This window comes from Oryctolagus cuniculus, chromosome 6, assembly GCF_051225735.1.
Source record: "Oryctolagus cuniculus isolate XC-2025 breed Fujian yellow rabbit chromosome 6, ASM5122573v1, whole genome shotgun sequence".
Classification (NCBI taxonomy): domain Eukaryota; kingdom Metazoa; phylum Chordata; class Mammalia; order Lagomorpha; family Leporidae; genus Oryctolagus; species Oryctolagus cuniculus.
The window spans coordinates 64,496,612-64,523,939 of NC_142872.1; the positions used below are offsets into that span (position 1 = coordinate 64,496,612).

A 27,328-nucleotide genomic window follows, 5' to 3' on the forward strand; every position below is an offset into this window, starting at 1 on the left:
GAGTTGAGGCTCCATGGCTTAAGCCACCGCTTACATCCACCAGCATCCCAAATCAGAGCACTGGTTCAAGTCCAGCTGCTCTGTTTCCAATCCAGCTCCCTGCAAATGCTCCTGGGAAGGCAGGTGGAAGATGGCCCAGCCTCTGCCACCCTCGTGGGAGATGCCGATGGACTTCCAGGCTCCTGGCTTCCTGGCTCTGCCATTTGGGGAGTGAACCAGCAGATGGACGACCTCTGATTCTCCTTCTCTCGTCACTCTGCCTTTCAAATAAATAAATAAATATTTTCTAGAAAGAACTGTCACTGTGCAGGTTGCCAAATGAGCGGACGTGGGGCAGTCAGTCCACTGCACAGAGATGGCGGAGCAAGGCTAGGGTCAATGTTTCCTTCCCCGAGGGGTGACGAGCAGGAGACACGGCTGGGCAGTGGACGAGAACTTGGAAGCCCCGCCAGGGGTCTGGGTGGGCCGGAGGAGGTGGCTTGTAGTAGCCAGGCTGGCCCTGGCCGGCTGGCGGTGATGCTGGGTCGCCGCTTTGGGACCTAGGTGGGCGTGGCTGCGGAGCCCTGCCACGCCCCTGAGAGGTACTACCGGCCGGGGGCGGGGCCGGGGCGGGGCTGGGCAGCTGCCCGCGGCCACGCCGCTGTAGCGAGTTTATTCCTGGCTCTCCCGCCGCGGGCGGAGCAGCGCCGGGGCTATCTGCAGGCCCCGCCGGGCGCGGGGATCGGGTGAGCAGGGAGCGAGGCGCGGGGGAACCAGGTGAGCAGGACCCTGGTGCGGGCAGCGGAGCCACGCAGGTTCGAGGTGAGCCAGGACCCGTGCGGGCCCGGACTTCACCCCCTGCCGCCAGGGGGCGAGCGACGGCGGGGTCCAGGGGTTGCCCCCTCCCGGCACGGGGGCGTCCTCTCGGCGCGGGGGTGGAAGGGCGGTAAATCAGTAACCCACAGCGCACACAGGGCCTTTTGTCCCGCTCCGTCCAAAGAGCACCGTGGCCACGGAGCTGGTTACTCATTGCCCACCCGGGCGGGGGCGGGTGCAGCTCCCGGGGGAGGGGGACCCTTCGGCTCGCACCTCCCCCCGAAGGTGGCCGGGCGGGTGGGGAGAGCGCTCTTGTCCTTGGGCGGCAGAGCAGGGGAGGCCGACGCCCGGAGAGGTGCAGCGCTGGCCCAGGGCCCTCCGGCGCGGGAGTGCGGAGGCTGGATAACCCGGGACCGTCTGATGCTGGAGTCGGGAGCTCTGGTCCCACGCGCCGGGCGGGTGGCCAGCCGCCGCGGTGACCCGGCCAAGGTTTGAGGTTGGGAGGTCAGGGCAGCCTGGGGTCCCAGGCGTCCCCACCCCACTGCCCGCGGAGCTGTGCCCCGAGGCAGAGGGGGCGCTTTGCGGAGCCCTGGGGTGGGCTGGGCTCAGTCACAGAAAGAGCTGAGCGGGATGGAGAAGAGGGATGAAGGGCACGGAGGCGCCGGGTTTTGAAAGGCGGTGGGTTCCGTGCTCGTGAAGGGAGATTGGCCAGGGCAGAGAGGGGGCCTGGGAGACACACGAGCCGCGGGGACTGCTTCCTGCAGGGTGCAGGGAGCCTTTAACCGACGGAGGGGGCACTTGACAGACGTGTGTTTCCCAAAGCCCTTGCAGAGGCTGAGAACAGAGGAGGTTTGCAAAGGCCCAAGCAGACACCACCGTGGCCTGCCCCGGGGAGGGACAGGAAATACAGAGAGGGCTGGGAGGGGGGGACCCGGCTGCAGAGAGATGTGGTGGGCTTCCAGGAAGGCGCATCTGCAGACACCACTGACACCTGGCTGGCACCCAGCCCCAGGGAATAGCCAGTGGCTGCCTGGGACCACAGCCTGTCCCCTTGCTTGGTTCTGAGTGTTCCTTTGGGGGGACAGAGACGTGCTCAGTAGCACTGGGAAGAAAGTGACCAAATGAGATGGGTGTGCACCTCGTACCTGACAGGACCAGAGCTGACCGGCTGAGGGCAGACCAGGGTGACAGGTGACAAGAGGGGCGGGGAGGACATGCCAGTATGCCACGTGCCTAGTCCCCACATATATCACCGCTTTTATCTCAAAACAGCCTGGAGCGGGACAGCCCAGGACTTGCAAGCTGGTGGGAGCCGAGACTTGAACTTGGTGCTGACACTTTAGAGTCTACAGAAACTCCTGTGTGGGGTTGCGGGGCTTCCGAATGAGGCCCTCTCCCTGCTCCACGTGGGGAGTGCTGCCTTGTTGGTGCAAGCACCCAGTTGCTAGGCATGGGTGCCAGGAATACCCTAGGGGTAGGGGTCAGCCCCAACAACATGCAGCTGCTGACGTTTGGCCTGCTATCACATTTCACTTTTTTTTTTTTTGGCTCTTCAGCAATAAATTTCTTTATTCAGCAAAAAGTAAATTATGTGTGCTGAGAGCGAACAGCAGATATTTCTCCATTCTCTGCCTCGCTCCAAGGAAAGAATCCCCAAACTGCTCTTTCTGTGAACTTGTGCCAGGGTCTCAGCAGGACCCAGGCAGAGCAGGAAGCCGAGCCCAGCTCCCCCTGCACCAGCAACCAGGGGGAGGCCCTGGGCTCCGGCAGCGGCAGCAGCAACAGAGCTGGTTCCAGTCTCTGCCTTGCCACAGCCGGGCTAGGGGCTTGGACCAACCTGCCTCAGTTTCTTCATCTGCAAAATAGGGCAATAGCGCTGGCCCAGACGCACGTGTGGCAGCTGCTCTTTTTGCCCCCTGTTCCAGGAGTTCCAGCCTGAGTCCTGGGAGCTGCAGGAAGATGTGGGTGCTACTGGCCCTGCTGGGGGTCCTGCTGGGGGCACCTGGGGCTCCAGCCTTGTCCCTTGAGGCTTCTGAGGAAGTGGAGCTGGGTATGGCCCCAAAGGTGGGAGAGGGTCGCAGGGGTGGGAAGCGTGAACCTGGGAGGGGGCTGCTGGCTGAGCAGAGCCGGAGAGGGTCCCAGCCCAAGCCCTGAGAAGGCGGTGGCAGGGCAGGCCTCAGCCTCTGAGACTCTGTGTCTGGCTCCCAGCAAGCGGCCACTATCTATCACTGCGCTCCAGAGGACGGGCCTTGCAGGGCGCTGGGCCCTCAGCTGGGCTGCAGAGCCGGGGGTGAGCGCTTGGCTGCGTGGGTGTGTGTGTGTGTGTGTGTGTGTGTTCTGTGCATCAGTGTGTAGCTTGGCGGCCCAGGCAGCACGTGTGGCACGTATAGCATGTGCCTTTGAGTGTCTGTGTATGTGTGTGTACGTGTGTCCCGAGTGTAGCATGTCCAGCATGCGTGCCAAGTACTTGTGTGCGTGTGGCCCACCTCGGCGCTGTGGCGTGGGCCCACAGCTGCGTGCGGAGGAGTGGCATGTCCAGCACGTGTCCTTGGGTGCCCGGGCCCCACGTGGGCAGCATGTTCTTCATACGCAAGGGGGCCGCCTCCCATCGGAGTGGCGGGGCTCACTGCGTTCTGTGCTCGGCCCACAGAACCCTGCCCAGCCCCCAGCCTGGAACAGCCCGAGCAGGAACTGACCGTGGCCCTTGGGCAGCCCGTGCGGCTGTGCTGCAGGCGGGCTGAGCGGGGCGGCCACTGGTACAAGGAGGGCAGTCGCTTAGCACCTGCCGGCCGGGTGCGGGGCTGGAGGGGCCGCCTGGAGATTGCCAGCTTCCTGCCCGAGGATGCCGGCCGCTACCTCTGCCTGGCTCGAGGCTCCATGACGGTCCTGCACAATCTCACCTTGGCTGTGGATGGTAAGAGGGGCTGGCGGGGGCGGCTGAGGTCCCCGGGGAGAGAGACTCCCTCTCTTGGTCCTCAGATGCTTGCTCTGTCCCTGACACAGACTCCTCGGTCTCCAGTGACGATCCTGAGGACCCCAAGGCCCACAGGGGCTCCCCGAACAGGCACAGTTACCCTCAGCAAGGTCGGTGTGAGGCTTCCAGGACTCGTGTCCACATCGCCCCATCTGGTCACTGAAACGAGGGGTGGGGGGCACTCAGTACGCCCACCTCCTCCCCCCCCAGCTCCATACTGGACACACCCCCAGCGCATGGAGAAGAAACTGCATGCAGTGCCTGCCGGGAACACCATCAAGTTCCGCTGCCCAGCCGCAGGCAACCCCATGCCCACCATCCGCTGGCTCAAGGACGGACAGGCCTTCCATGGGGAGAACCGCATTGGAGGGATTCGGGTGAGGCTGTGGAGTCCCAGACCATCTGCTCCCAGACTTCATTTCCCCCCGGGCCCCTGGCACCTGTGAATCTAATGTGGAAGGCAACTGGGAAGCACCAGGCTTCAGACTGGGGCGATCCGGCTACCCCACCAAGTGCCTTCCCCGCTCAGCAACCCCAACTGTGCGGCTGGAAGAACCCCGGGCCAGCAAGCCTCAGGACGCTTTGGCATCTCCTCTCTCTCTTTAAGATTGATTTATTTGAAAGGCAGAGTTACAGAGAGGTAGAGAGAGAGAGAGGTCTTCCATCCACTGGTTCACTCCCCAAATGGTCGCAATGGCCAGGGCTGCGCCTGTCCAAAGCCAGGAGCCAGGAGCTTCTTCCAGGTCTCCTGTGCGGCCTGCACAGAGGAAGCTACAGCTCAGAGAGGGCAATCACTCCATGCTCAGGTGGCCCAGCGAGGGAGAGGCAGACTCAAAAGTCTCCCACCGCAGGCTCTCAGGTCCCCCAGGCCTTCTCCTGTGTCCCAAGATCTACACCCTTGGCCTGACCTCAGAGTCTAAGCTTGTGGACAAGACGCAGCCTCCTCGTGCCCTGTCCCCTCTGGGAGATGGGGGTTCCATGGCGGCCCCTTCCTCTGCCCCAGCTGCGCCACCAACACTGGAGCCTGGTGATGGAAAGCGTGGTGCCCTCGGACCGGGGCACGTACACCTGCCTGGTGGAGAACCCTCTGGGCAGCATCCGCTACAGCTACCTGCTGGATGTGCTGGGTGAGCGCATGGGCGGGGGGAAGCCGTGCATGGGGGGCAGGGCAGGTAACACAGACTGGGCCTCAGCTGGGGCAAGCAGCTCAAAGTGACCAGGTGGCCCAGAGGGTGACACCCGGAGTCAGGGGGTCTGCCCAGAGCGGGAATGAGAAGAGCAGGGGGGCCGAGAGCTGCAGCACAGCTAAGGCACCAGAGTGCAGGGGTGCAGTGCATTTGCAAGGAGATGCCCGTCTGAGGTGTGGCATTTACGGGGGACCCGGCCCTGGAGGGTTTTGAATGCTAGGCTGAGAAGTCATTCTTCACCCAAAGGTAGCAGGGAGCCATAGAAGGTTTAAGTAGGGTAGCGGGCGCTGGCCACGGTTTGAGCTGCCTGTTAGGAAGGGCCTTCCTGGAAGAGGCAGGGGAGCAGGGTGCCTGTCCGGGTGCCGCTGCTCAGGGTTCACGGCCCGACCCGGCCCCCAGAGCGCTCCCCGCACCGGCCCATCCTGCAGGCGGGGCTGCCGGCCAACACCACGGCTGTGGCGGGCAGTGACGTGGAGCTGCTGTGCAAGGTGTACAGTGATGCCCAGCCCCACATCCAGTGGCTGAAACACATCGTCATCAACGGCAGCAGCTTTGGCGCCGACGGCTTCCCCTATGTGCAAGTGCTGAAGGTGCATAAGCCCTCCCCTCCTGCCACCCATGGCTGGGGAGCGGGGGACCCAGCGGCCGCCCCAAGCCCTGCCATCACCCCCTAATGTGTCCCTCTTCTCCAGACCGCAGACATCAACAGCTCCGAAGTGGAAGTCCTGTACCTGCGAAACGTTTCGGCCGAGGACGCGGGCGAGTACACCTGCCTGGCCGGCAACTCCATCGGCCTCTCCTACCAGTCGGCCTGGCTCACCGTGCTGCCAGGTGAGCGCCTTAGGGGGCCGGAGCAGGCTGCCATCTTACTTGGTCCCTATTGTGGTCTCTGGTGAATCCGTGAGGTCTGGGCTGGGGGGTGTGGCCCATGGGTTTATGGGTTTCATTCTGCACGTGGCTGTCTGTGGCACCTTCTGGGGTATAGGTGTTTGAGATGGGTCTGACTGCCGCTTTCTTAGTATGTGTGCATGTATGTGTGTGTGTGCATGTGCAAAGCCTGAGACAGAGAGCGCAGGGCTGGCCAGCCTGACCACTCACCAGTCCATTTGTCCATCTTTCTCTGTGTGCATCTGTCTGCGCGGGCAGAGGAGGACCCCACATGGACAGCAGCCTCACCCGAGGCCAGGTACACAGACATCATCCTGTATGCCTCTGGCTCTCTGGCTCTGGCTGTGCTCCTGCTGCTGGCCGGGTTATACCGAGGGCAGGTGCTCCACGGCCGGCGTGCTCGGCAGCCCGCCACGGTGCAGAAGTTGTCCCGCTTCCCTCTGGCCCGACAGGTACCGTGCTCAGCCCCAGCCCCATGCCCTACCCGCCGAGTCAGGGCCTCAGCCTGCCTGCAGCAGGCTCAGCCACGCCTCCTACTTTCCAGTTCTCTCTGGAGTCGGGCTCCTCAGGCAAGTCGAGTTCGTCCCTGGTGCGAGGCGTCCGGCTCTCCTCCAGCGGCCCCCCCTTGCTCGCTGGCCTCGTGAGTCTAGACCTCCCTCTGGACCCGCTGTGGGAGTTCCCCCGGGACAGGTACACTGAGCCGAGACAAGGACGGGCACGCAGCCTCTCTGCTGGTGTGCCACCTGGGCTCTGAGGGCTGGCCTCTCCGCACACCTAGGTTGGTGCTTGGGAAGCCGCTGGGAGAGGGCTGCTTCGGGCAGGTGGTGCGTGCAGAGGCCTTCGGCATGGACCCTGCCCGCCCTGACCAAGCTAGCACCGTGGCCGTCAAGATGCTCAAGGGTGAGTGTGTGTGGAGCCTGGGGGCAGGTGCACCTGTGGGGCTCACAGTGGAGAGCAGGGGCCTGGGGAGGAGGGTAGGCTGGGAGAGGCCTGCGACCCTGCCCTTGGCCCGCAGTCCAAGTCTGCTCTGACGCTGGCAGGTCGCTTTCAAGTCCGTCTCCCCTTGCGTCACATGGGGTGAATAATAGGGCCCCTACCTCCCGGCCCACGGTTCTTGGCGAGTGCCTGGCACATGGTCAGGGCCCATCAGATCCTAGCCGTCGGGGCAAGGATGATGGTGAGGATTTGGGGTGACTGAGTTCTGTATCCTCCATCAGTTCTGCCAGTGTCAGCCTTGGCCACAGGTCTCCTTGAACCTCGCATCCCCCATGGTCCCCCAGACACACCTGCAGCCTTCCCTGGGCCCTTCCCAGGTCTGGCCTCTGTGCCCAGCACCCTGGAAGAGCAGCACTTCTGCGTAAAGTCAGTGCCAGACCCTAGGAGCTGCCCACTGGAGCCTTTTACTGCCTTCCCCCAGCCCCCTCTCCCAAGGAGCCCAAGCCGCTCCTCTCCCCCCTCCGCCCTCCTCCCTCCGGCCCTCTTCCTCCCTCCTTCTCCTGTCTCAGAGCAGCTGGGGCCACCTGGCACTTTCTGGGAGGCAGGGATTGGGAAACAGCCTTGTGATAGTGGCGTGCGTGGGGGTGGGGGCGGGGGCGGGGGCGGGGGCGCTGCGCCACTGACCCGGGGCCGCAGGTCAGTTCCGGAGCCCGGCCGCTGGTCCTCAGCCTTCTCTCCAGCCGCTCCCCTCTCTGAGCTGTGCTGGCAGCTCCCAGAATTCCCAGGCCGGATGGATGCCAGGCCCTGGTCAGACAGAGGCCTCAGGGCGCCAGCCTGCTTCCCACCCCCGCTGAGGGACCAGCGCCAACCCTTCCCAAGGCAGCTTCCTTCCTGTCCCAGCTCTCCCCGTCTCCCGTCTCCCGTCTCTCTCTGGAAGGCCTCCCTCTTTCAGATCCTCAATGCCATTGCATCCTGAGAGGGAGGGCTGATCCACTGTTGGGTTCCGCACGAGTGAACCCTGAGGTTCCGAGAGGTTACGCACAGCCTGGTGGGGATGCAGCCGCAGAGCTGCCCCTCCCCCGCCCCGCCCTGAGCAGCTAGATGGCAGCTTCCCCACCCATTGCAGACAACGCCTCAGACAAGGACCTGGCCGACCTGGTGTCTGAGATGGAGGTGATGAAGCTGATAGGCCAGCACAAGAACATCATCAACCTGCTAGGCGTCTGCACCCAGGAAGGTGCGGCTGGGCGGGGCTCGGGGCACGGGCAGGCGCTGGCCGGCAGAGCCGCCTGTGACCTCAGTGGCCTCTCTGTGCCCCTCCCCGCCAGGGCCCCTGTACGTGATTGTGGAATGTGCGGCCAAGGGAAACTTGCGGGAGTTCCTGCGGGCCCGGCGGCCCCCGGGCCCCGACCTCAGCCCCGAAGGACCGAGGAGCAGTGAGGGGCCACTGTCCTTCCCGGCCCTGGTCTCCTGTGCCTACCAGGTGGCGCGCGGCATGCAGTACCTGGAGTCGCAGAAGGTGTGGCCGCGGCCATGCTCTGGCCCCTCTGCCCTTGCCCCCCTCATCTCCCCTTTCCCGTTGCCGCCTAAATGTCCCCAGAGCTTCACACCCCTGCCCTTGGCACTGCGCAGCTGACACTTCCTGTCCCCATTTGGTTCATCCTGACCCAGGGGCAGGGCTGGGGAGAAGACCCAGGCCCTGAAGCCAGACGGCTTAGCTCTCCCTTTCCCAGTCACAACTTCCCCATCTGTAAAATGGGTGGAAGATGCATGTGCCCAGCTCCCAGCCATGTGTTCCTGTAAACCCAAGCCCCGTGTCACATGCCTGCCTTTCCCCCAGTGCATCCACCGGGACCTGGCTGCCCGCAACGTGCTGGTGACCGAGGACAACGTGATGAAAATCGCCGACTTCGGGCTGGCCCGAGGCGTCCACCACATTGACTACTACAAGAAAACCAGCAATGTGAGGGCGGCGGGGGCTGGGGGCTGGGGGCCCAGGCCTGGGGCTGGCGGGACTCCACCAATGCCACCCCTCTCCCTCCAGGGCCGCCTGCCTGTCAAGTGGATGGCCCCCGAGGCCTTGTTTGACCGAGTGTACACACACCAGAGTGATGTGTAAGACCTGCGACCTGAGGTCGGGGTGCCTGCCAGGAGTCATCACCCCCAGCCCTGTGTAGCCCACACCCGCTGGGCCCCCTGCAGTGGGCAGGGGAGCTGTGCCCTGCTGATCCTCTGTCCTGCCTCCAGGTGGTCATTTGGGATCCTGCTCTGGGAGATCTTCACACTTGGGGGCTCCCCGTACCCCGGCATCCCCGTGGAGGAACTGTTCTCACTGCTGCGGGAGGGCCATCGGATGGACCGGCCCCCACACTGCCCCCCAGAGCTGTGAGGCTGGCCCACACTCCCCACCCTCCAGTCCTCAGCCCCTGCCTTGACCTTGGCTGGTCCTGAGGGCAATGCCTCCTCCCTCTCTTCCCCTCCCTTCCCCCTCCTCCTCCTGGGTCCAGAGGGGAGGCCTAGGCGGGGTCCCCGCCCTTCCACTGGCTGGCCCCACCCACCGCTCCCCCTCCCAGGGCCACGAGGCCCCTCCCCCAGGCCTGAGGCTGCTCCTAACCTCCCCAGGTACGGGCTGATGCGCGAGTGCTGGCACGCGGCGCCTTCCCAGAGACCCACCTTCAAGCAGCTGGTAGAAGCGCTGGACAAGGTGCTGCTGGCGGTCTCTGAGGAGGTACTGCCCCCTGCCCGCCCCGAGCCTCCTGCTGCTGCCCACTGCGCTTGCGCAGGCTCACGTGTTCTGTTCCCCGCAGTACCTCGACCTCCGCCTGACCTTTGGACCCTACTCCCCCTCCGGAGGAGACACCAGCAGCACCTGTTCCTCCAATGACTCTGTCTTCAGTCACGACCCCTTACCATTGGGGCCCAGCCCCTTCCCCTTCCCTGGGGTACAGACGTGAGCAGGGGCCTCCTGGCTCAGCCACAATCTAAGCACTGTTTGACCTTGGCAATCCGGGGGCCCTGACCTTGGGGTGCCATTCCAGATCTCTGACTCCACTCTGGGGAGGTCGGTCTTTAGCCCATGGGTCCAGTTGAGGCTTCCCGCGCTCTGGCCCCGGGTTCCCAGCCCAGAGTTCAGCCCTGGGCATGAGGCCCTGCCCTTGGGGTTCGGCTGCCAATGTCCCAGTAGCCTGAGTGTTGGCGTCCTGCTTAGGGGTTTGGCTGGGCCTGGCTCCAGACTGCTCTTCTGAACCTGCTTCCCAACAGCAACAGAGGTTTGGAGATCGGAACCCTATGTCCCCAAGCGCCCCCACCCCGATCTTCCCAGCTCTCGGTGGAAGGAGCATTGACCCCTGTGCCCCTGGGAGGCTGGGAGCCGAAAGCACAGACACAAATGGCCTTTTTATAAATTATTGTTTTTTGAAATAAACCTGTGTATGCCTGGTGTCTTTCCCCGAGGGGCATGGAGGGAGGGGGTGCAGGATGGAGGCACTCCTGAGTGACACAGACCCAAGGGGCTGAGTGCCAGGCCTCGGGTTTCCAGGAGTCCATATGGGCCTTGGCCTTGGCCCCGCCCATCCTATGCCCTGCCCACATATGTGTGCATGCATACGTGCAACTTGTCTGTCCCCAAGGGAGCTGCTGGCTTTCCCCCCCCCACCACCTGTTCAGCATTAACCAAGCTGATCAGCAAAAACAGGACAACCTGAAACCCTGCCCCAGCCCTGCCGGCTCGCTCCCACGCGCTGGTGGTGGGGGCCGTGCCCACCCCCCGCACTCCCGGCCTGGCCAGTCTCCCAGCAGCAGCTGGCTGCTGCCTGGCTGGACTGCAGCTGTCCCTGCTTGCCTGGCCCTCTGTTGGGGAGGCCTTAGGGGCCCTGTTCTAAGAAACCCCCTCTGATGGCTCAGCTTCCTGGGACTCAGCCTGGACCCTTCCCTGGCTCTATCCTGCTGCTCCCTAACCTGACCATGCTGCACTCCCTCCTCTGGGTCCGCACACTGCCCCCCCCCCAACACCCTCCGGCTTTCCATGTCCCAGACTGAACCCCTCCTCTTCCAGGGCGCCCCCGTCTCAGAGCAGACATCCGGCCACAAACCACGGAGTTCCCTGACCACTTCCTTTACCCCAGGAGCTCTTATTTCCTAACGGGGTGGGAAGAGCCCTGGACCTGGAGCCAGGAAGTCCCGATCCTGCCGCTTCCAGTGTCCAGCTGTGGTGCTGAGGGCGGCACCGTCACTTCCGCCCCGCAGGAGCAGGGCGCAGGGTTTCGGATGAACAAGGCTTGGGTGCGCATGCGCTGGGAGAGGCGCCATGCAGACTCCGTGTGAGCTGTTGGTGCACTTGTCCCAGGACTGGGCAGCCCCACCCCCAGCCCGCTCCGCAGCCCAAGGCCTCTGGCCCTGCTTCTCCTGCTCCCACGCAGGTGGTCCAGAGGCTTCCAAAAGCAGCTCTCTCAGACTTTCTGGCCGAGCCCCACTCGAGCCAGGAGTCTCATTGGTGGTCACTGTTCAGTGGCCCAGCCAATCCCAGACACGGGGAGCCCTTGGCCCTTACCTGGGGCAGAAAGGGTCAGTGTGTGAGGTGATGGAATATTATCCATCCCTGAAAAAGAATGGAATCCTGTCATGTGGCAACATGGATGGAAGTGGAGGAAATAATATCAAATGAAATAAACCAGGCACAGAAAATGACCCCTCATGTCCTCTCCCATATGTGGAAACCAAGAGTTTATCTCAGAGTTGAAGAGGATAGAATAGTAGCTAGCTACCAGGGGGCCAGTGTTGTGGGAGCATGGTTATGTTGCCAACTGCAAGGGCCGGTGATATGGCACAGCAGGTAAAGCCGCGGCCTCTGGCACCGGCATCCCATATGGGTGCCAGTTCAAGTCCTGGCTGCTCCACTTTCAATCCAGCTCCCTGCTGGTGCATCTAGGAAAGCAGCGGAGGATGGCCTGGGTGCTTGGGCCCCTACACCCATAAAGGGAGACCCGGAGGAGGCTCCTGGCTCCTGGCCCCGTTGCAGCCAATTGGAGAGTGAACCAGCAGATGGAAGATTTCTCTTTCCCTCTCTCTCTCTGTAACTCTACCTTTCTAGTAAATAAATAAATCTTAAAAAAAAAAAAAAAAGTGGCACCTTGCAACGCCAACGTCATATCCAAACGCCAGTTGGAGTCCTGGCTGCTTAGTTTCTTATCCAGCTCCCTGCTAAAGCACCTGGAAGACAACGGAAGATAGGCCCAAGTCCTTGGGCCCCTGCCATCTACATAGGAGACCTGGGTGGAGCTCCTGGCTCCTGGTTTTCACTTGGTCCTGTCCTGGCTGTAGCAGCTATTTGGGGAGTAAACCAGAGGATGGGAGATCTCTGTCTGTAGATAACGGCGGGGACAAAGATGTGGCATGGTAATGAAGCTCCCACCGCCCGAAGCACCCACATCCCATCTGGAGCGCCTGGATTCCAGTTCCTGCTCCACTTCTGATTCCACCTCCTGTGGATGCACACCGGAAGAGGTGACAGATGATGGCTCAGGTGCTTGGCTCCCGCCCCCACGTTGGAAACCTAGATGGAGCTGTGGTTCCCGGCTTTGACCTGGCCCAGCCTCAGCTGTTGTGGGAACTTGGGGGGGGGGGGGCAGACCAGCAGATGGGAGATTTCTCTCTCTCTCTCTCTCTCTCTCTTTCTCTCTCTCTCTCTCTCTCTGTTCCTGCCTCTCAGCCTTTCTAATGAAATGAGTAAATAAATCATTTAAAAAAGAGATGATAAGGAGACAGAAATGCTAATGACCTGGATTTGATTGCCACACTTCAAATGTCACACATTACTATATGCAATCATTACACGTTAATTAAAGAGAGAAAAGCAGTGTGTGAGGGCTAGGGCATGAGCCCCCCCCCATTCAATCTCTCCCATGGTGAGCAGCCACCCCTCACTCTTCCTCGCCACACAGAGGTGAGCCACCCCCACGTCCTTGTAGAGAGACTGGGGAGGCGACAGGTCCCAGGTGTCAAGAGTGCTCTAGGAAGCAGCGGGGCTGAGCCCCTGCCTCCTAGCCAGCCTTTGTGCCCAGTGGAGACCCGAGCTGGGTCACTCAGAGTGACAGAGGCAGCTGCTGCCTGGGTGGGGGTGAGGGCGGGGGTGCTGGACACCAAGAGGGGCTCAGCTGCCCACCCTGTGCCCTCTCTCTGCCAGCGGCCCTGGCAGGCACATGTTTGCGGAGGCTGTCCCACATTCCTGACGCCTCATGTCAGGAGACAGATGCTGCTCACTCCCGGGCTCCCTCGCCACCCCTCCCCTGCCTGCTCTGGGGCAGCGTGGCAGCAGCAGGGCCCGGCCTCCTAGGGCTGCCTGGGTTCCCAGTGCTTCCCAGACAGTGATGGATGTGTGTAGAGAAAGCACTACTGGCTCGCTCTGAACTCTGCCACTTGCGGGCTGCTTGTATCAGCTGGGGCTCTGGTTGGTGGCAACAGCCAGCCAGCCACTCTGGTGTGGGACAGCCCAGCTGCTGGCTGGAAAGTGGGTGCTGGGCAGGAGGGCCAGGATGTGCACCATGTGGCAGGTGTGTGTGTGTGTGTGTGCTGCGACCCGGTAACGCAGGAATGAATGACACACACGCCCAGAGTGCTGCCAGGTCAGTGCGCAGTACCCGACAGCTGCTGTTGCCCCGGGGTTAGTGGAGCCGGCCCCGGAGCTGGCTGCTGTGCCATCCTGCTCTGCGATCTCATCCCCTTCTCCCTGCAGCTCCAAGGAGGCCTGACCCCATTTCCCAGATAGAGACACTGAGGCTGTGAGGGGGGATGAGCCTGCCTGGCCCAAGGTCTCGTTGGGGAAGGCAGGAGAGTCGGTGCTCAGGGCTGAGCACGCTGTCTCACCGCAGGCAGCGAGGCGGCTCCCAACACCTAGGCACAGGTGCGTGGCCTGGGACCATGCTCCGAGCTTTGGGCCCAGCCTTCTGAAGGCCTCTGCTCCCCGCCTGCTTGGAGAACTCAGAGACGCTGTGTAGCCACCGCCCCTGTCCTGGCTGAGCTCAGACCTCTTTTCTCAGGACTGTGCATTCCAGGTCAGCTCCAGGCTTGGCCCTCCCCCGACGCAGGGCTGTAGGAGAAGGTGCTGGACATCACCTCCTTCCCCCAGACTGGGCGCACCAGGAAGCAGGCAGCCCTTCGGCAACTATCACATATTTTGGAGTCACCTGGAGGGCTTCCCAGCTGGGCCCCACCCCAGGATTTTGCACTCAGTAAGGTCCAGCTTGAAGCCACCTTCCAGCAAGTTCCTAGGGGGTGGCAGACAGCGCGGGGTGGGGGAGGGGCGGGGAGGGGGTGCACACTTGGGGAAACACGGTTCACAGAATCGATACGTGTTCACGGCTCAAAGGGTTCGAAAAACATTTAAAAACGCTGATGTTCTAAAGAAAGTTCTCGATGAAAAGCAACCCCCTCTTCTTCCTCCCGATCCCATCCCCAGGGAGTCCTGGCCCCCATTTGCTGTGCTGCACAAGCCCCACAATGCCCTTGTCCAGCTGCTTGTCCACTTTAGCTGCTATTCCCACTCCCCTGAACCTCCAGCCAGGGCCACGCCTGGCAGAGCTGGAAGGCAGGGGAGCATTGAAGGAAGGTATGAAAGAACCCCATTCCCAGGTAGTACAGGCACAGTGGTCGGGTGAGCACACAGCCATACCTTGCACCCTGGGGCCCCCCACTGCCCATGCCTTCCCACCCTCAGGCCGCTGACTGGGGCCCCGCCCACCCGCCACCTGCTACAGGATTTGGTCTAATCCCAGAGTATGCGGGTGAAGCAGCTGCGGCCCTGGGCGAGGAGGGGGCTCCCCTCCGGAGGAAGTCTCCTTTTTTTCTTCTCCCTCTACCGAAATCTGACCTCCGTGGGCACCTGGGTCCCACGGCTGAGGCCTGTCCCCAAGAAGTGGCTGCGGAGCGGGCGTGAAATCGCCAACAGCTGGCCTCCCGCAGCGCTCCCCAGTCGCTGGCTGCTGCTCACATTCCACACACAGCCCCTGCGGCCCTTTGGGGGGGGTGCTCCCAAGGGCCGGCTTCACTGAGGCTCAGGCCCAGCCTGATCTGGCCCTACCGGCTTCACAGCCTGGCCCCGAGAGGCAGGACAGCCCCGACTGCTCCAAGGTCTGGAGCCCCCAGGCCACCTTCCTGCCCTCAGGATCCAGCTGAATCGTCCCTTCCTCCAGGAAGCTCGCAGCCCAGCCTCGGCCTTCTGCCCCCTGCGCAGCTGCTGGGACCCAGGAGGGCCTCTGTCTCAGCCAGGAAGCTCAGGGCCCACAGGGCAGACTTCCTGATGCTCCTGAAACAACCTGCGGTAGGGACCAGCAGGGAGGTCTTCCAGGGACACCCTTTCCTGCAACAGCTGAGACCCCTGGGAAATCAAGTGCCCCCCCCCTTTACTGGGAGACAAGAGAGGAGACAGGGCTGGGGCAGTGAGCCCCACGATGGGCTTTTTTTGTAATTGTTTATTTATTTGAAAGGTGAGTTACAGAGCAAGAGAGAGGGACACACACACACTCTTCCATGTACTGGTTCACTCTTCAAATGGCTACAACAGCTGCAGCTGGGCCAGACTAAAGCCAGGAGCCAGAAACTCCATTCAGGTCTCCCGTGTGGGTGGCAGGGGCCCAGTACTTGGGTAATCTTCCAGCTGTTTTCCCAGGCACATTAGCAGGGAGCTGGATCAGAAACAGAGCAGCCGGGACTCGAACCAGCACTCACATAGCATGCTGGTGCTACAGATGGCAGTTTAACTTGCTGAGCCGAAACTCCGGGCCCTAAATATATATTTAAAGGGCCACTTTTGAGCAGCCCTACTTGATAGCCATCACCAAGCACCACTCTAAGTTACCGACAGGGAATTGTGGGAAGTTGGAAGGAGGAGTAGTGTGGAGGTCTTGAATGCCAGTGTAAGGCGGGCCTGAGTTTGCAGGACAGCCCTGGCCAGGCATGGCAAGCAGGAAGTCACAACAGTGGCCCCCCAGGACTCGAGCAGGACATCTGGGACAAGGGAGGGAGAGGATGTTCCACTCTTGACACCTTCGTTCCTTCCGAGTTTTGTCCCTTGGACTTGTATTACCTACTCACAAAAATTGAACATTTTTCTAAAAACAGAATAAGGGGCCAGTGCCACGGCTCACTAAGTTAATCCTCCGCCTGCGGCACAGGCACTCCGGGTTCTAGTCCCAGTCAGGGCGCTGGATTCTGTCCTGGTTATTCCTCTTCCAGTCCAGCTCTCTGCTGTGGCCCGGGAAAACAGTGGAGAATGGCCCAAGTGCTTGGGTCCCTATGCCCACATAGGAGACCAGGAGGAAGCACCTGGCTCCTGGGTTGGGATTGGCACAGAGCAACGGCTGTGGCAGTCATTTGACATTTGGGGGGTGAACCAACGGGAGGGAGACCTTTCTCTCTGTCTCTCTCTCTCACTGTCTAACTCTGCCTGTCCAAACAACAACAACAGAGAAGAAGGGCTGGCATTGTGGCATTGTGGGTTAAGCTGCCACCTGTCACATGGGCGTCCCATATAAACACAAGTTCAAGTCCCAGCTGCTCCACTTCGGAACCAGCTCCCTGCTAATGCACCCGGGAAAGCAGCAGAAGATGAATGGCCCAAGTGCTTGGGCCCCTGCAGCCATGTGGGAAACCCTGACGGAGTTCCAGGCTCCTGGCTTTGGCCTGGACCAGCCCCAGCTTTGGGGAGTGAACCAGCAGAGGGAAGATCTCTCTTTTCTGTGTCTCTCCGTCTCTCTCTGTAACTCTGCCTTGCAAATAAATGCAAAATAAATCTTTAAAAAATAAAACAGAAAAGAAAACAATAGTAAAGAAGAAAATTATCCCCTCTGTGAATGTAGCAACCCCCAAAGCCTCTGGGACCCAAGCCCAGGTCAGCCCACAGGTGGTTTCAGAAACTCCACCCCCTGCCATGCTTCCGCATTCCAAGGCCCAGCCCCGGCCAGAACCAAGGCCCACAGGACACTGCTCAGCCCAGCTCCTGAGCGGTCTCAGGGCCCCAGCCCTGTCACCTTCCGTTTCCACATCGCCGCCTGCTCGCCGGGACTTTGGTGCACGGCCCTCTGCCTGCAGTGCTGTTCCCTTGATTCTTCTGGTTGGTTCTCAAAACAAAGGTTCCCGCCTAAGAGTTGCCTCTCGGAGCACCCTGGCTAAAGTCCTCCCTCTGCTAGTCCATATTTTGGCTCCTTGTTTGTTTCTTTCTCTCATTATCTTGTTTGTTCATGCCGCTGGCCACCACCTCACTCGAAGCTAAGCTCTGAGAATCCAAGGGCAAATATCCACAATGGGGTGAGGGGTGCACTTGCATGGCTATGGGGGGAACGAAGACACATTGAAAGGAAGAACTCTTGGACCCAAATCCCCAGTACCAGGCTGGTGAGCTCATCTCTAACAGTGCTCCTGAAATACACATGTTCTCTCCTGCAGGGACCACGATGATGAATCCGGCTGTCCTTAGAGGGAATGGCAACCCCCTCCCCATCCTCTGACACAGGGGTCCATAAGGGGCTGGAGACCTGGGGGCAGCTCAGTGCCCTGAGGGGCTGCAGCCTGGAGGTGGCTGCTTTTAGACCTATTTCGCCTACACTGTCAGAAGCAGGCAGGGAGATAAGGGACTGATCGCGCAAAAACTCTTGCAGACTCCTAAGAAAAGGGGCCCCTCAAAATACGTAAGGCAGAGAGGTTATGGCCAGGCAGTTGACTGACAAGGGCCCCAGAGGTTAGCAGGTGTATGAGAGAGATTCCAGAACAATCCCAGAGATGCTCTCATCTGGCACCTAGCAGACTGGCAACACCCGCAAAGCTGGGGATGCCAGTGTTGGCAGGAATCCCAGGGCCCTCATAACCTGGGGGTGTAGCCATTCCAGGGGTCTGGGAGGATTCAGCTAATTCTATACCAAGGACCTTGAGAAGATCTTGGAAAACGGAGGGTAAGACCCCTGTCTTCCACATCCGAGTGGTGGGGTCGGATTTCCAGCTCCAGCTTCCCAGCTGAGCACAGCCTGGGAGGCAGCAGTGATGAGTTCGGCTCCTGCCACCCTGTGGGAGCCCTGGGTTGACTTCCTGGCTCCTAGCTTCCGCCTTGGATGAGGCCCCATCCTTGTATCCTGTGTGCATCTGGGGAGTGAGCCAGAGGAAAGTGCTCACTCTCTCTCTCTAATGAGAAGAAAAAAAAAGGTTGTTTATCTTGGCACCAAAAAAATTGGAATTCATGCATCTGAAGGGTCTTCAAACTGTTCATGAAACATTTATGTTATGAGGGGTGGGTGGGGGTCTGGCCCAGCAGGTAAGATGCAGATTAAATGGTTCTTCACCCCAGCTTCCACCAATGCTGACCATGAGACACAGGGGTCAAATCTTGGCTCCACTTCTGACTCCAGCTTCCTGCTAATGTGCACTTCGGGAATCAGCTGGTGATGGCTCCAGTGTCTGAGTTCCTACGGCTCAGGTAGGAGACCTAAAGTGAGCTCCTGGCTCCTGGCTTGGGCCCTGCCTAGCCCTCCCTGGCTGTTGCAGGCATTTGGGCAGTGAACTAAAAGATAGAAAATGTCTCTCCGTCTCTTTCTCATTGTTTTTCAAACAACTAAATTACTTTTTAAAAGGAAATAAATGTTTTTTTTTTAAGATTTATTTATTTATTTGAAAGGCAGAGTTACAGAGAGAGAGAGAGAGAGAGAGAGAGAGAGAGAGAGGTCTTCCATCCACTGGTTCACTCCCCAGATGGCCAAAACAGACAGAGATGGACTGATCCAAAGCCAGGAGCCAGGAGCTTCTTCCGGGTCTCCCATGTGGTGCAGGGCCCAAGAACTTGGTTCATCTTCCACTGCTTTCCCAGGCCATAGCAGAGAGCTGGATTGGAAGTAGAGCAGCAGGTCTTGAACCAGTGCCCATATGGGATGCTGGTGGCTTTATCCACTATAACATGACACCAGTCCCAAAATAAATAAATCTTTTTTTAAAAGTTTTAAAAGTATATTGCAGAAAAACTGTGGATGGATTTAAAAAATCTGCACACAAATTGTATTTATATATAAATATATGTATATATATTATTTTTATTTATTTGAAAGAGTTACAAAGAGAGGTAGAGACACAGAGAGAGGGGGGCTTTCCATCCACTGGTTCACTCCCCAGATGGCTGGCTGGAACTGAGCTGATCAGAAGCCAGGAGCCAGGAGCTTCTTCCAGGTCTCCCACACGGGTGCAGGGGCCCAAGGACTTTGGCCATCCTCTACTGCTTTCCCAGGCTCATTATCAGGGAGCTGGATCAGAAGTGGAGCAGCCAGGACTTGAACCAGTGCCCATGTGGGATGCCAGTGCTGCAAGCCAAGACTTTACCTGGCCGCGCTACAGTGCCAGCCCCGCACATTGTCTTTTAATTCCATACTACATAAGCTCCCTCACACATGCCCTATGTTCAGGCAATTTTACTCTGAACACATAAAGCTCCCCCCCACACCAGAACCTCCCCCACAAGCATCCTGGGAAGGCAGGGGTGTGGCTGGCTGGGATCAGTAAAATGGGAGAGGATCTCATGGGTGCAGGGCGAGAGGAGCAGGGCCACCCAGTGGAGAGGCTAAGCACGAGGTCATTTGCATAGACTGGTGACTCAGGAGTCACACATTTGACAAGCACACACATAAAACTATTAGGATAACAGCCTGGGAGGGGGCAGTAAGAGTGGGGAATGAGGTTCAACAGGAAGCAGAAAGCAGCAGCGAAAGCCACAGCTTTGGGTGCCCAGGGGAGAGGACTCAGAGAGCGTCTGAGGTGCCTATGAGGGGGAGGGGTCCTTGGGGTCCGCCGTGCTGCAGAAGGCAGAGCCTCTACCCCACCCCGCCCCGCCCTGCCAGAGGGAGGCGCACAGGCGTGCAATCCAGCCCTGGAGGCCGGAAGTTGGTCACTAACTGTTCACTGGAACCTGCTGCCGGCCAGGCGTTCTTCCTGTCACTGGGGATACCCGGTGATGGGCACGGATCAGCCTCTGGGCCAGAGCGTCAGACCTCGAGGTGGAGACAGACGCTAACAAAAGCCCCAGGTCATCACACATAGAGCTCTAGGGGTCCATGAGCAGCAATCCCAGCCAGGCTCGGGGAAAGGCTCCATGAGGCAGTGCCGTGCATGCGTGGGAGGACTCCAGGCTGAGGTAAGGGATGGGGGCAGGCAGGAGCAGGCAGGGAGACTGCCATTAAAGCACACACACAGTGAGAGAGAGCGTGCCACAGAGCAAACCCCAGCAGGCCTTGGAGGTGGCCAGCGAGGGGCGGGGCAGTGGCAAGCGCTGCGGTGTCCAGATAGACAGACTGGGCACTGGACAGCACCACAGCCGCTGGAGACATGAGCCCCAGTGCATCCACAGAGTGGTCCCCCAGGCCCTCCAGCTCTGGCTGGGGCCAGCACTCCTCCTCCCAGCTGCACTCGGACCAGGCAGTGGCCAGGGAAGACTTGCTGCTAGCAGCAGGGAGGAGATGGCACGAACCTGAATATGGGACTAGGGCTAAGAGCTGGAGAAACAGTGGGAGTGGGTGTGTCTTTTGGGCCTGAGGAGGGGCAGACCCGGGTGGCATACCAGCAGGCGACAGAATGAGAGCCAGACGCTGGCAAAGGTCACCGGAAGTGAGCCCACTCCTTTTCCGTTGACCCACCTGCCCGGCCTGGCCTGGCCTCTTCTCCCACTTTCTCAGCCCTCTGTTTTTCTGGCCTCCCTGCCCCGGGGAAGGGATCTCCAGGCGCAAAGACGGGTTGGAGGGGCACAGACCGGGGTCTTGGTGCCACCTCCTGGCAGTATCAGGAAGTGCAGCCTCGCGCTGCAGCCTGGCGTGGGTCAGTCCCAGTCGCCACTCAGGGAAAGCCATTGACCGCGGAGGAACCTTCCATCCTGGGGATTGGATTGGCAGAAAGGCGAGGAAAAGCCACCTCCACTCTAGTCGGGGGCAGGCTGACGGGAGAGATGGAAATAGCCCCGCTCTGAATCTCCCGCTGCTACACCGTAGGGTCCTCAATGCTGCGCCTGCAGCCCCTGGGTCCTGGCCCCAGGCTCACTGCTTCCTCTTGGTGTTGGTGCTCTTCCCAGCCATGCCTGGGCACCCATAAAGGGCACCTCCTCCATCACCACCTCACCTTGTTGTTGTTAAAAGATCTATTTATTTGCAAGGCAGCGCAAGAGAGATCACCCATCCACTGGTTCACTCCCCAAATGGCTGCAACAGCCAGGGCTGGGCCAGGCTGAAGCCAGGAGCCTGGAGTTCAGTCTAGGTCTCCCATCGGGTGACAGAAGGCCCACTTCTTGCGCCCTCCCCTCTGCCTCCCAGGGTGCCCATTAGCAGGAAGCCGGAATCAGAAGCAGAGTTAGCACTCAAGTCCAGGCACTCATGTGCGGAAGTCCCAGGCAGCACCCTAACCACTGTGCCCAACACACTCCCACCTCTACTCCGCTGTAGGGTTTGTTCCCTCTTACTAGAACCTCTCCCCTATGGGTTTTCCAAGTTCCTGCAGCTCTTTCAGGCCTCAAAAATCCCTACCCACCAGGATGAGATCTCCCATCAACCCCCACACTAGCCAGGGGCGGGTCCCTGTCTCATGCCCAGAGGCCCCCGAGTGTCCTCCAGGAGGTGAGGAGGGACCAAAGCCCAGAGTGGGCAATGGGGCCGGCAGGGCTGAGTGCCCCCCTGCTCCGTGAGCAGTTGGGAGAACAAAGCCCAAAGCCAGTGATGTGTCTAGAAAGACCCACACGAGGCTGCCAAGAGGGAGAGGCACGGAGGGCCGGCATGGCTTAGGGAGAACAGGCCAAGGCTGCACGGGGTGGGGGGATGATGAGGCCTGGGCCTTTGAACTCCCACGTTATGCTGGGTGGGTTCTGAGCTGGGGCTCCCAGGGGTGCCTCTAGTCTCCTTTGGACAGGGGACAGACCCAGATGCCAGCCCAGCACCTCTGCCTGACCTTAGCTTATCCCAAGGGGTGCCATGCCCGCTCTGGCTGCTTCCATGACTCCCACACTGGTTAGGCCCAAAACTGGTGACACCAGAGGCCAGATCAATGGTGCATGCCCAATCCTGGTCTGTGAGCCTTCAGGACAGTGGGCCAGGGACTGGTGTTGTGACACCTGCGATGCCAGCATCCCATATGGGCCAGAATCTGAGGACGGTCAAAGAGAGCTCCAGGAGGGCCGGGGAGGGAGGAGCAAGCAGAGAGAGCTCTCGGGGCAGGTCTGCAGCTGAATCAAGCAGGTCCAAGGACAAAGCAGGTGTTGGGGAGGTGAGGAGCCTTAAACACCACTCTCCGGAGTCAACCGACTCTGGGGTCAGAGCAGACACAGTGCCCTGAGCCCAGGGTGGGCTGCCTTCTCCCCCATAGGTGGAATAACTAGCTCTGGGGGCCCTCGGGACCCTGGACAGTGAAGGGGGACACTGGCAACCCAGAGCTCATTCTCAATCTGACATCGCCAGAATCCAGACATCATTTCCTGGGCGTGAGAACTTCCCCCTGTAATTCCCCTGATAGTCACACGGTGGCGATAGCAAGCCATAAAAGCCCTGCAGCCCACTCCCTGTCTCAAACCAAAACAAAAAGCCAGAACCTATACGTTCTAGAAGCCTTTAAGAGATTCAAGGAGAATCTTTACAGAATTCTTTTTTTCCCCCAGAATTCTAAGAATCTAAGAACCTATCTCCATGAGGGGCAATCCATTTGTAACCCTCACAGATGGTAGTGCTGTTTCAGAGAACTTACACAGTACCCCCTCCCCAAGAAACTGGGCTTTGATCCTTGGTCATTATAGCTCCCAGGCTGGGTACAGCCCTAGGCCAGTCTCCTGCCTACATCCCCGGGCAGTGCTGTTTCCCCTGAGAGAACCCCAAGTCTGCCCCGGAAGTGGAATGTTAGAAGGGAGACTTTCCTCTCTGCATTTTAGGTCATTTACCCAGCATTTGCCTGGAGGCGATGGGGCCAGGCCTATCCCAGGATGAGGTCTCAGGGTTCCCAACTCCTTCGCTCCCCTCATTGCCGGCATAGGCTCCTGGGACTGAATTTCCAGGCTGTCCTCGCTTCCAAAGAGGGAGGGAACTGCTAATCACTTTCCAGGCATGTATGTTGTTGCCTGCTTGTTTTTACTAAATGAAAGGCAGAGAGACAGAGAGAGGGATTCCATCTGATGGTTCTTCCCCAAATGCCTACAACCGCTAGGGCTGGACCAAGCCAGTGTTAGGAGCCTAGAATTCAGTCTGGGTCTCTCAGATGGGTGGCAGGGACCCAAGTACTTGAGCCATTTCCTCACTGCCTCCCAGTGCTGTCACTTAACAGCCATGCCAAATTCTTCTTAGGTGCACTCAGCATGTCGTAATGAAGCAGCCACCACGTGCTGGTCCCAGGAGACACCGTGCTCCAAGCTCTTGGCACACAGGAATAAATAAATATTTACATACAGATGGCCCTCAGTGTGCCCCGGTTCAGCACCCTTGGATTCAACCAACAGTAGGCCAGAAATACTTGGGAAAATATTCACATCTGCTTCAAATATGTACAGGCGTTTATGTCCTTATTCCCTAAACAATACAGTATATCGGGGCTGGCACTGTGGCGTAGTAGACAAAGCCACTGCCTGCAGTGCCAGCATCCCATATGGGCACCGGTTCAAGTCCCGGCTGCTCCAATCCCAATCCAGCTCTCTGCTGTGGCCTGGGAAAGCAGTAGAAGATGGCCCAAGTCCTTGGGCCCCTGCACCCGCATGGGAGACCCGGAAGAAGCTCCTGGTTCCTGGGTTTGGATTGGCACAGCTCCGGCCATTGTGGCAAATTATGGAGTAAACCAGCGGATGGAAGATCTCTCTCTCTGTAACTCTTTCAAATAAAATAATTCTTTAAAAAATACAGTATAACAAGTATCCACATAACACCTACAGTGTATTGAGTATTATAGGTCATGTAGAGACAACATGTACGGAAGGACTCTCTAAATACTACATTGTATACAAGAGACAGGAGCACCTACAGATTTTCATTTCAACAGGGGTCCTGGGACCAGTCACCCATGGATACCAAGGGACAACTGTACCCACACAGGAGTCCTGGGACCAGTCACCCATGGATACCAAGGGACAACTGTACCCACATTAAAATACTTCCACTGTTAAGTCTGCACATGGCTTAACACACATCTGTGGAATACTGTACACACGCTGGCCTGAGCTACAGGTAAGACATCCAGGTGGTGAGTCTGGAAGTCTGGCACACAGCTCGGGGACACACTGAGGTACAGGCACAGCTGGCATTTAGGGGAAGCTGGTGATTAAGTCGGGGAGATGGCCCCCACCAAGGGAGACTGGGTAAATGCCCAGCAAAGTGGGGCCGGGAGGGGACACCGTTTGCCAGGCAAAGGGAGGCGTGTCCCCCCCTCACCCACCCCACAGCAGGGAAGCAGAGAGACAGAAGAGCCATCAATCAGCGGTGCTGATCCAAAGCCAGGCTGCCCTGGGACCAGGGTGGAGACGAGGGCGGTGGCAGCGTCTGTCTGCAGGGTGGTGACATCTCTCTCTCTCTCTCTCTTTTTTTCTTTAAGATTTATTTATTTATTTATTTGAAAGGCAGAGTTACAGGAGGCAGAGGCAGAGAGAGGTCTTCCATCCGCTGGTCTACGCTGGAGCTGTGCCCATCTGAAGCTACGAGCCAGGAGCTTCCTCCAGGTCTCCCACGTGGGTGCAGGGACCCAAGGACTTGGGCCATCTTCTAGTGCTTTCCCAGGCCACAGCAGAGAGCTGGATTGGATGTGGAACAGCCGGGACTTGAACCGGCACCGCAGGTGGCGGCTTCACCCGCTCTTCCACAGAGCCTGCCCTGTGATTTCTTAAAAAAGAGACTGACGTCCCGGGGTGCCTGCGTTAGGAGCCGGAAGACAGAGAACCCTTGGAGCTCTGCGGAAGCCACAGGGGAAAGCGGCCCCAAAATCCGTGGAAACTTTAGGGCAGGACTCAAAGCCCGCGACAAGGGCTGTCCGCCCTTCTCCGGGTGCTGGGGCAGGGACGGTGGCAGAAAGAGCCAGCAGAGTCGCCAACTGGACGTGCCGGGCATTCACAGAGGCTAGCGGCCCTCTCCCCAGCACCGCCGAGGGCTCACGGGCCCCTTTTTCCCAGGCTCCACCGCGCGGAGCCGCCTGCGAGGCCCAAGGCCTCGGCCTCCGCTGATTGGCCCGCAGCAGCCACCTGATCGAGTCGCCCAATCAGAAGCGCCCCGCCAGGAAGACAGATGGCCGTGCGGCCGAGAGGAAGCCTCTGCCCAGGGGCGCCGTAGCCATGCGGCGAGGTGGAGGCCTGGCAGCTCCCCAGCGTGCTGGACGGACGGGGAGGAGGAGGCGCCCGGGCTCCGGGATCGCGTGGCCTTCGGCTGCTTCCCCCCTCTTCTGCCTCTCTGACATCTGCAGTGGGTCCTGGTCCCCTTGTTGTTATTGGGCTCAAGTAGTGTTTTCGGGGCTTTGGAGACAGACCAAATTGAAATCACTTGAGAGACCTAGGACAGATGTTGAATGTAAAATACGACTGCTAAAACCTATGCCAACATTTTTGTGAAGATTGTAAGATCTGGAACCCGGCACAAAGTGAGCCCCCAAAACAAGTTGGCTGTATTTTTTTAATGAATGATTGTTGGGATTCCTACCCTGAAGGAACCCCCAATCGCGTCACACCCGACCTATGTTAAGGCCACTTTTTCTTCGTGTTCTCTCTCACACGGCTGACTTTAATCTGCCCACCCTACAATCCCTTCGTGTGGTCTGACAAGGGTCAACTTAACCTGCACAGAAACAGTAGTGGAACGGAATATATTAAAAACCCTACGATGTATAGTGCAGAGAATGCCAGCGTCACGGTGGGCGTGTTTGTAATGAAACGGGGGTGCCGGAAATACACCTGCTAGAAGACAGCCCGTGTCAGCTCTGGGGGTTCAGGCGGCTCTTGTCCACTGCGAGGCTGACCACAACACTCTATACCCTTTGCAGGGCTCACCAGGTGCCAAGCACTGCTCATGTTCCCTTCCAACAAAACAGCTTTACCAGATCATGGAGAAGTTCTAGAACCTGGGTAAGGTCACCCAGCTGTTGGGTGGCAGAGAAGGTGGGTGGTTGGGACTATGCCTTGTGGACCAGAGTTTGTGCTCGTAACTTCACAGCATGCTGCCTCTGTGACACAGCACAGGCTCATGGCCCGGTGGTCCAGGGTGTTTCCGGCCTCAGATGAAGGCAGTACAGTCCTCCTTCTTACTATGGTTTAGCTCCAGTTCCTGCCCAGCCCAGAGACCCAGCACCTGTCATAGCTTTAAGCTTCCTGGCTGACCCCTAGGTCCCCTCCACAGCAGAGTTGGATGGAGATGGCACCATCTTGAGGTCCTTTCTGCTCCTTCTGGGTTCATCCTTTGCTTTGTGCCTGTTGATACAACTAATTAGACCTTGTGACACCAACCACATCCCTCATCAGCCATCCAATTCCTGGACTTCTAGTTTTGATTTGGGAGACGTCCTATCATTGAAGCCTTCTGCAGTTTTCCCTTAGGGATGCTTGGTGTCATTGCTAGATCCTCCAACGGACCCATCAAGGAAGGGGCCCTGGATTTGCATGGGTAGGGGAAAGACGGCAGGACTTTTGTCGACTGTCAGGCCTCAGCTAGTCAACTCACTGTTCCCGAACTTCCACTGACCCCTCTGGAAGCTCCCACATCCCTGGGAGTCTCCTCAGGTGTTCTGGGGTTTCTCTCTGCCTTGCTCATCCCATCTCCTGAGTGGTGGCCCTCACAGTACTGTCTCTAACCCGGTTCTTCCTCCAGATCTCCAACCTTATGTTTGTCCAAACGCTAGCACGACATCTGCCCCTGGTGTCCCTCAAGGCTCTCTGGACCTAACATTCCAGAACATCAGCGCCTGCTTTACTTAAGAAGCATTGTTGGGGCCAGCCTTGTGGTACAGCTGCTGCCTGCCATGCCAGCATCCTGTATGAGTGCCAGTTCAAGTCCTGGCTGCTCTACTTTTGATCCAGCTCCCTGCTAATGCACCTGGGAAAGCACCAGAGGATGGCCCAAGGGCTTGCCACCCATGCGGGAGACCTGGATGGAGTTCTAGACATCTGGCTCATCCCTGGCCATTGCAGCCATTTGGAGAGTGAACCAGTATATGGAAGAGCAATCTCTGTCTCTGTCTCTCTCTGTGTCTCTCTCTCTGTAACTCTGCCTTTCAAATAATAAAATTAAAAAAAGAAAAAGAAGCATTGTTGCCCCAAACCTCTAAGCAAAACCTAAACAAGGCCCTGAGCTAATGTACAACTGTACAGGAAAAATCAGGCAGATGAGCAGCAGCATCAGCCAATCGCAGAATGTGGATTGTTCTCTGGATGACCGGTACAGTCACTGCAAAGGACAAATGTCCTAGAAATCGTGAGATTGAGGGCATTCTAGATGATAAAAAAGAGAAACTTCAGAGACAGGACAAACGTCTGATCCATCTACCAAACACATTCTGAGGAAATCTGAATATATAAAAGGCAATACGTATTAGAAAACTATTC

At 58.9% G+C, this 27,328-nt stretch overlaps 1 protein-coding gene across 7 annotated transcripts; it reads left to right on the forward strand.

Annotated features, from left to right (window-relative positions):
- Positions 1-601: 601 nt before the first annotated feature.
- FGFR4 (fibroblast growth factor receptor 4) lies at positions 602-10,204 on the forward strand. 7 transcript variants are annotated; one of them, XM_008255455.5, is made up of 18 exons: positions 602-801; positions 2,721-2,845; positions 3,446-3,709; positions 3,799-3,879; positions 3,980-4,146; positions 4,773-4,896; positions 5,356-5,546; positions 5,649-5,787; positions 6,103-6,296; positions 6,389-6,534; positions 6,623-6,744; positions 7,907-8,017; positions 8,109-8,299; positions 8,621-8,743; positions 8,825-8,895; positions 9,028-9,165; positions 9,403-9,508; positions 9,588-10,204. In XM_008255455.5, the coding sequence occupies exons 2-18, from the start codon at positions 2,755-2,757 to the stop codon at positions 9,732-9,734; spliced, it is 2,406 nt and encodes an 801-aa protein (XP_008253677.1). In that variant the 5' UTR covers positions 602-801; positions 2,721-2,754; the 3' UTR covers positions 9,735-10,204. The 7 variants fall into 7 exon arrangements, with proteins under 7 accessions (XP_008253677.1, XP_008253678.1, XP_051700420.1 ...); XM_008255456.5 differs by having other exon boundaries at positions 617-756; XM_051844460.2 differs by having other exon boundaries at positions 660-756; positions 2,721-2,859.
- The last annotated feature ends 17,124 nt before the right edge of the window (positions 10,205-27,328 follow it).